Here is an 8,958-nt window from a genome sequence, read left to right on the forward strand (position 1 = left end):
AACTTATTCATTTAATTAACCTGTTACATATTTAAACAAACATAAATAAATACTTACCAATTGTCAAACATCAAATTTGCTCATAAACTCAGTTGATTTATAACCCTACCTGCAATCAAGTCGATATGTTAGGAAAGTCGCTTGTTACAATCAAGCCTAAATGAACTAATGAGGGCCAACCATTTCCGACCTCTAAAACTTGGAGGATCAATCAGAGATGCAATGGAGTTCTATCTACACGTCTTTTACAAGATCTTGTTGATGCAAAATCTCTACAAGATCTTGTTGGGGCATGTTAAATCATTGCAATCAGTGCAATTTTGTTGCAATTGAATTATAAATTGATTCTTCTTAGCTGTACTGATGCAAAGATAACATGGGTGGGCCAATGTTAATGTAGCGATGACATTTAGTTAATAAAATCATTACCCCAAGGACACAAGTGCCCATCTTTTTCCTAGGGCAACATTCAACATTTTTTAAAAAAAAAATATTACTACACACATAATGAGCATTTCAATCTCATAATACAAATATTATAATACCAGGGAAATTTTAAAAGATATTTTAATATTAATAAAATTTTAGAAGCATTTTGAAAACATATTTTAATATGACAAAGTCAAAACAAAGTGATTTTTTGTCTAAATACCTCCAATGTTCTCCTTCCTCCTCGGTCAACACCGGAGCAATGGCCATTGCACACTTCATCCTTGCTAGTCTCCCCTCCTCCATCCGTGGCCACCACTCCTTCATCGGCACATTAGATTTATGGCCTACAGCATCTTCTCCCACCTGCTTCAGGTGGGTAGATTTATTGTTCTGAAGCCAAAAAATGAGAATGTTGATGTAATCGAAGCCAGTTCCTCTTTATTACAAAGCAATTGAAAGAATGAGATGGCAAACTGGCGATCCTCAAAACTAACTTAGCCAAAATTGTCAGAGTTCATCATCCATACTCTTTGGGTATTCGGGATTCAGTATTCCACATGATGATCACTGCCCACTCGCTTCATTCAGATTATAGCAATGTGAGGCACAAGCTGATGCGTGGTTTACAGTCTAAAAGAATTGTAGTAACTTTGATGGATGAATGGAGACTGACTAGGAGGAGGAAGCATTTGCTTTTCTTCTGATGGTTCGCTTTCGGTGTGGTTTCGAGGGTATGGAGTCTGGTTCATCTCTTCCCTGCTTGAGACCCGGTAACCAGAGACCCATCATGACAGTGTGATTCGAGATATGCCACTTTGATGATGGAGCTTCTATAGCATTTGATGGTTTGTTGTACGGTTTCGGTAAATTATCTGACTGAGATAGAGTATCTGCTTCCACCCCTAGCCAAGCTCGCCTGGATGCCTCCCCAAGATGAGCATTCAAAATTCTGCAAAATAAATGATAAAATCAGGGCATGGAGTGCTTGATCAAACTGTGAGGCGAGAGATGAGACATCAGGAAAATTAAATGAAGTTAAAACAACTGCAAAACAACCTACATAGAGTCACCAAAATGAACCGCACGACAACAGACCTAAACGCTAATACATGTTGGTGTCAAGTTTAAGAACTCTTTAGGTGACGTTTGATTTATGGGTTTGGAAATGAGGGAATGGATTCATTCCCAAACCTTGTGTTTGGTTGATGGGAATGGAATCAAGATTTTGGAATGAAACCCAAAAACTTGGGTATGGATGAAACTCACCCCCTCCCTTGGGTTTTGATGGAATAGGAATGCGAATTAAGTTTTAGACAAAAATACCCTTAGTATATTTGTTCAATTTTTTTAAATTTCACACTCTATTTCCTTGTTCTCTCTCATAATATTTTCTCTCTCCTTATTTTATCATCATACTTTCTCTCTCAACATACTTTCTCTCTCCTCATTCTCTCTCATCACACATTCTCTATCATTTTCTCTCTATATTCTCTCCCATCATACACTCTATCCTCATTTTCTCTCTCTTCATTCTCTTCCATCACACTTTCTCTCCCATTACACTCTTTCTCCTTATTTTTTTCATCATACTTTTTCTCTCATCGTACTCTCTCTCTCCTCAATCTCTCTTAGCATACTCTCTCCTCATTTTCTTTCATCACAGTTTCTCTCTCTTCATTCTCTCTCATCACACTCTCTCTCTTTATTTTCTCTAATCACACTTTCTCTCTCCTCAGTCTCTCATTTTGTCTCATCACACTTTCTCTCTGTTCATTTTTTCCCATCACTCTTTCTCTCTCAACCTACTTTCTCTCTCAACCTACTTTCTCTCTCATCATACTTTCTCTCTCCTCACTTTTCATTTCCTCTCATAATACTTTCTCTCTCTTCATTTTTTCATTACTCTTTCTCTTTCATCATACTTTCTCTCTCCTCAGTCTATCATTTTCTCTCATCATACTTTCTCTCTCTTCATTTTTTCCCATCACTCTTTCTCTCTCATCCCACTTTCTCTCTCATCGTACTTTCTCTCTACTCACTCTTTCATTTTCTCTCGTAATACTTTCTCTCTCTTCATTTTTTCCAATCACTCTTTCTCTCTCATCCCACTTTCTCTCTCATCGTACTTTCTCTCTCCTCACTCTTTCATTTTCTCTCGTAATATTTTCTCTCTTCATTTTTCCCAACACATTTTCTCTCTGATCACACTTTCTCTCTCATCATTTTCTCTCATTATATGTTTCTCTCACATTCAACTTTCTCTCCCATCTATTTTTTTCTCTTATTTTCCTGTAAGGGTAAAAAAGGAAATTTAAGTTCATTCCGATTGAAAATATTTAACTAACAAAACATCATTTTTAAGAATGATACCCAAACTCATACACATTCTCATTCCATAATATTATGATACCCATTCCCATTCCGATTCCTAGGAGAGAACCAAACGCCCCCTTGCTTCTTTTCCAGTAGAACTCACTATAAAAAAAAATGCAACTATACAAGTTATCTAGGGACAACTAAGACCGGTTAGTAGGAGCCATTCAGAAGAAATTCCACTTAAAAGTTTATATGATTGTTCCACAAAAAATTTAAAGCCCATGCTCGCTTGATACTGACATTTTATACATGCTTGTTTATAGGTAACTTAGGAGTTTCTATACATGGAAACATGTGTGATATCTACAGGTGCCTTCAGTTTAATATGTATTTGATATGTTGAATTATTCATTTATCTTCCTTTGCTATATTCTTGATGTATTTGAATATTCTACTCTTCAACCATGATATGTTGGATATGCAGTTACTTTTTGCTACTGCCAAGACATTCGACATGTGTTCTTTAGAACACATGTTCAATTGCTCCTATGTAATCCTTTAGAATACATGTTCAATTGCTCCTATGTAATCGAGCTATTTGTTTATATTTTAAATCGTTTTAAGTTACACTTAGTTAATGTCTTCATCCACTTCTATTGACTTGCTTCAAATTGTTTTAAAGTTGTTTGGTACTGACTTTCAGATCTTAGTTGCTCCATAGTAAAACATGACATATGATGATATCTGTAAGCATTGTTATCTGCGTTATTATTGTGGGCATAAGTATTTATCATCTTTCCTCCGTCTTTTTTTGCCTACTCACGTTTATGATTAATACCATACTTTTTGTCTATGTGAAATTTCTCCATTACAGGTCCTTATTAGTTGCCAGGTGAACTATATTTCTGCAATTCTCCTATTGTAATTCTGCCTTTATCGTATGATAAATGACATTATAAATTACTGAATCAGGCCAGCATTGAACTTGCTAAAATATCACCAGCCGGTTGGTTATGCAGGAATTAGCAATAAAAGAGCAATAGGGGATGTACCTCAATGCTGTGCTAAAACAGAAAGCAACCTTTAGAACATCAAAGTGATTGATCATAGCTCTATCAACTCCATTCAAAATCTGATAACGCAGATTTGCATAAAACCCTAAATAGGCGCCATATCCAAGAGCGTTGGTGCTTACAGAAGGGACGGTCACTGACAACCTGCCAAATGTAAGTTCAAGCAAATGTCAAGGTCGGATTTTGACAGCAGATGGATGAGTACTATACAAAGGACACTAATCCATTTATACATACCTCTCATCCTTCTTGGAAGAAAAAAAGTTTGATAGACCACTTTGAACAGTTCGTGCAGTAGATCCAAGTAGAGAAAACTCAGCAGCTTTGTAGAAGAAAGAATAAACTCTTTTCTGTAAGTCAAATTCCCTCATGAGATAGTCCTTCTCAAATATGTTGTTAGGAAGTTTCTGAATACTGTTTTGTAAGTCAGTCCGGAATGTATTCCCATATGAGCGACATGGTGCAAGAGACCAAACGATAATTCCATTACAAGTCATGACGGTTAGAATATTTAGGAGTGCCAAATGCCATTCTTGTTTAATCCTGTCAAAGAACATAAGACTTAAAGATGAACATAATATTTGAAAAAAAAAACAATTCCCCATTTAATATCAGACAAACAGTACCTCTCTTTTCGATTCTTGAATTCCCACCAAGCAGAATAGGCACAAGTCACACTCTCTTCTAGAATTAGTTTATATAAAAATGATGGATCTGCAATCATCCTGCATATCAAAGTAGAAGTTGAAACATGGAAAATAATTAGAAGGAATATAGGAGAATAACAAAGGTTCAGGAACCACCAATATCAAATCCATGTATCTTAAAAAAATTCTAAAAGATACTTTTCATTCTAAAAGTGGTTCCTATGGTAGCCCCCTCCCTCCGGATTGAAAAGGAACCAGGAGGCTTCTGATGAATTTTGTACGAGTTAAGGGATCTACTCTTTATCATGAAAAGATTGTGAAGTTTCTATGCTTCTACCAGAAAGCTCCTTAAATTGAGAAAAAGGGACAATTTACCATTGGAAGCCCCTCTTACAATGGAAGTACCAATAGGCCTCCTCTATTCAGACTTAGCCAAAACTGCTCTAATTTGAATCAGAAAACCCTTTTTTAATTGCCATTAATGCTTTATTCATTCCGAAAGTTGATTTACAAATTAGCCTGAACTCATTTTACACACTCATTTTGCTATAAAAATAGATATTTTAGGATTCTCCATGTCTGAAGCAATAATTTGGTACCTCTTTACTAAGAGAGATGAAACTTTGTGATTTGGGGACCACAAGTTGATTTGCAAACATATCCAATTTTATGCAAAAATGAGGGCACAAGCTATTTTTCAATTAGCTCGGGGCTTGAACAAAACATTAAAATGATTAAAATGAGTTTCCTAATTCAAAATAGGGGCACGACTAGAGATGTAGTCAAGAAGAGCGTTTTTTGGTTAAATCTTTTAGAGGGACACCAGTTGGAAGTTCCACTATAAGAGGAGTGCCCAATGGTAAATTGCTCAAGAAAATACTATCAGATTGACTTACTCTTATATGGCTGATCTAATTATGAATATGCACTATCATAACTCTATCATAAACGACATAACATATATAATCAACATCATAACTCTATCTTGGACCTCTTGGTGTTGTTGGTTAGTTCATTTCTTTGTCAGCATAGTACAATGTAGTAATAAAATAATCACAATCATCAAATCCATTTACTTTTTCTTATTTTTTTTTTTAAATCTAGAAGTAGTTATATTAGCAAATTAAGTTTCCAAAAAGGGTTATAAATAAGAAAAGAGAGGACTGTTTATAAACTATAAAGTGCATCTTCCATATTTACAATAGTGTTAATACATTTTCTCTTAAGTCTAAAAGATCAACATGGTTTCTTCAATATACAGTTTCCTTAAAATTAAAAGTGAGCACATAATGTCAGAAATTTATATAAGGAAACTTTGGCTTGGATGAATTTTGCTCAATTAAAATGTTTGTATAGCATCCTCCAAAGATACTTCTTTGTTAATTTGTTTGCATATGAATTTCTTCCAGTGGAAACAAAAAGGCTTAGCCTAAGTCCGCTCACGAGCTATTTGGGTCTCAGTTCGAAAAAAAGTACGTTCGAGTATATATATCACATGAATTTTAAATATAATAATATCTTAATAATTATTATAATTAAATATCTTAAACTAGCTCGAACTAAGCTCGTTCAACTTTTAAACGAGCTATTTTCGAATTGAGCTCGAGTTGTTCATGAGCTATTTAATTTTATTATGAACCTAGTTCGAGCTTAAGAATTAAAGCTCGAATCGAACTTAAGCCGAACTCGAGTTTAGGGGAAAACGAACCGAGCCGAGGTCGAGCATTTTACTGTTCAGCTTGGCTTGGTTCAATTACAACCCTAGGCTTAGCCACACACTATTGTATACCGACTATGAAAACAAACAATAGGCCTATGGTCTTTTGGTGTAACTCTCTTATTCACATACAGTAAATATGATTCTTTGTCTAAGTTGAATAGAGTAACCACATCTTGACTTCTTCAACATCAATCAAGGGTATCTTTTGATAGAGTAAACAAATGAGATAAAGCATGTAATAATAATTGAGGTCAATACATCCATGAAATTGGTTACCCTCTTTCATAATAATCAAGTATAGCATAGAATTTCATTTATTTTCATCTCACCAAAACATAGAGCATTAAATTTAAACAATAAAAACTATCCGTATGGGAACATATAAATCTTAGTATTAGACAACCATTACCTTCCAATGAATGCTCTGGATAACCATTCAGGAGTGCTTCGAGAGACAGCTCTTGTAACTGTTGGCCTTGCATTAAATGCCAAGAATTGGACCATTTGAGCAGAACTCACTAATCCCTGCAATATTTAAACCATTATGACAGGTTAGAAGTTTCCTTGACTGTTGAAAGGACGAAATACACTAATTCATACACTATTTTATCAACTGATGAATGAATATAGGAAATATACCAATTCATAAGCTTGTCGAAGGCCAGCAGGCAAGTCTATCATGCTTTTATACCACTCCTGAAGCACAGAGTCTACAAATTTCCTGTCAAAAAGCTGGCAATGCACACTAGGTAGTTAAAATTTACCATTAGCTAAACTCCAACAAACATGGCTGACAAAAATCTGGTCATGCTATCATATGAAAAAAGGAATTTGCAAACCTCTTGAAACACTATGCGCCTTCTAAATAATCCACCATCATCTCCTTCATCTCCTTCATCGAAGTCATCAAAGTAATCATCATCATCATCATCACCACCATCATCTCCTCCACCCCCACCATGAAAAATTTTCTTTCCAATATCTCCACCTCCGCCACCAATTGCCGTCTGGATCATATAAAAGATGCAAATTAAAATTTTCCAAGCATGTCAAGCAAGGCCTTCATTGACAATATTAACTATGACCAAGAAATGATTGGTACAAGATAGAAAGTCTCGGACATAAATTGGCTCAGTCTTTTTTATCCTAATTATTTACCTAAACCTTGAAGATTATTCAAATTTGACCACTATTTGATACTCCATCCTGATCATGTCCATTATTACCAAAGTTGTTAGAAGATCACATGTCATCGGACCCATATTAACTTACATAGACACAAACTCACAGTGTTGGCAATGTCAAAGCAATACTGAAGCCAAAATTTATTCTAAGTGAGTGCAATAATACTACTTTAAAGTAAAAAATATCTATAAATTCAAAATGTGAGTTCATATTAAAGGAAGAGTAAAAAAATTCAAATTTATTATCTTTTAATCACTATAATTCACAGAGCCAATATATATGCATATAATGATTTTGAAAAATCCATATTTTGTTATATTTAAGTATATTGTTTATTTATGAATTTCGCTGATTCACTTCCCCTAACGTGCAGAAACTAAGTAATCGCTCCGCATGGATTGGAAATTCCAATCCCATTCTTTAGTGAATTCATTTGGTTGAGAAGTACAAAGAAGAGCTCTGACAGTTAAAATGGGCTTTCAAATCCCACTGAAAGTGGCTGAATTTCTAGATTCCATCAATTTTCTTTACTACATTACTTGCATGTCCAATTCTTACTCAGTAACTTGCATACTAGAAGCGTATAATGACTAGCTAATAAAGTATTTTGAGAAATGAAATTCTGATTCCTATTCGTTATCTCCATACCTCGGGGTTGGATCTCATAGACTTCTTAGAAAGATCAAGCCTGGACTTCTCCAAGGTCACCGCACCGATGGCCCCATATTTCCCCCCTTTCATCATCGGCATCGAGGCTGCGGGAGTAGCGGCCGGCGAGGAGCAGAAGGAAGCCTCGGCCACCGACGGAAGAGAGAAACACCGCTCGAGCGCATCCATGAAGTCAGGACCAACAGGCGCCGCGGTGGCCGAGGCGGTGATTCTAGGCACGGAGCAGGGCATCCTAAGGCGGAGTTTGGCGGGGGAGAGTAAGAACGGACGGATTCTGAGAAGAGGAATGCATGGGTAGGGAGAGAGCGAGGTGGCCGGAGAGGTCGTTCTGGGACGGTGGAGGGCCATGGGTTGCGGCGGCGGGGCGGTCGCGGCGTGCAATGCCATCTCCTCTCCGCCGTCGCCTCTGCCTCTGCCTCGTTTCAACGGCACCCTCTTTATACAACTCTTCCGAGTCCCGACTTAGCGTACGACTTTGGGCACCAGTTGAGACCCACATCGACCGTCGAACCGACCTCGACATTAATAAATAATTAAGAAAAAATTAAAATGAGACAATTTTATTATGCAGAAAACTTTCCATAGTTTTTGTTATTTACCAAATTTTCTAGGGAGAGTTATAAACCTAATTCAAAACGCCCCTCTCAATCATTTTAATTTTTGATGGAGTGAGAATTGACAATCGAGATCAGATCCCTACATCATAAAAAGTGGACCAGGAAATATGATTTAAACGTAATTAATTTTTTTTTTATTATTATCCTCATATTATAATTTAAATTGGAATGGACAATCGGAAATCATTCGAAAATCATCGGAAGCAGACAAATATCTAGGTTGGCGTTAAGCGAGGGCGGCCTCCAGCCGCATGTTTTGACCTAAATTATAATTTGATGGAGACAATGAACCAAAAAAG

General features: G+C 36.2%; 1 protein-coding gene across 1 annotated transcript; it reads right to left on the reverse strand.

Annotated features, from left to right (window-relative positions):
* Window positions 1–483: 483 nt before the first annotated feature.
* On the reverse strand, window positions 484–8,436 carry LOC122016149 (protein RETICULATA-RELATED 1, chloroplastic-like). The gene is made up of 8 exons (XM_042573369.1): window positions 8,022–8,436; window positions 7,028–7,195; window positions 6,828–6,920; window positions 6,598–6,713; window positions 4,448–4,546; window positions 4,059–4,364; window positions 3,801–3,965; window positions 484–1,381 (listed from the first exon to the last, which is right to left on the reverse strand). Exons 1-8 carry the CDS (start codon window positions 8,427–8,429, stop codon window positions 1,105–1,107), a joined length of 1,632 nt encoding a protein of 543 aa, XP_042429303.1. The 5' UTR covers window positions 8,430–8,436; the 3' UTR covers window positions 484–1,104.
* Between the last annotated feature and the right edge of the window lie 522 nt (window positions 8,437–8,958).

This window comes from Zingiber officinale, chromosome 8B (assembly GCF_018446385.1).
Source record: "Zingiber officinale cultivar Zhangliang chromosome 8B, Zo_v1.1, whole genome shotgun sequence".
Taxonomy (NCBI): Eukaryota; Viridiplantae; Streptophyta; class Magnoliopsida; order Zingiberales; family Zingiberaceae; genus Zingiber; species Zingiber officinale.

What these genes read in the sequence shown, in the direction of transcription:
- LOC122016149 (XM_042573369.1), bottom strand. Translation starts at nt 8,429, where the DNA reads ATGGCATTGCACGCCGCGACCGCCCCGCCGCCGCAACCCATGGCCCTC. An exon ending in TTCGACAAGCTTATGAATTG is followed by an intron (nt 6,714 to 6,827) that starts GTATATTTCCTA and finishes TAAATATTGCAG; the next exon opens with GGATTAGTGAGTTCTGCTCA. An exon ending in TCCAGAGCATTCATTGGAAG is followed by an intron (nt 4,547 to 6,597) that starts GTAATGGTTGTC and finishes TTTGATATGCAG; the next exon opens with GATGATTGCAGATCCATCAT.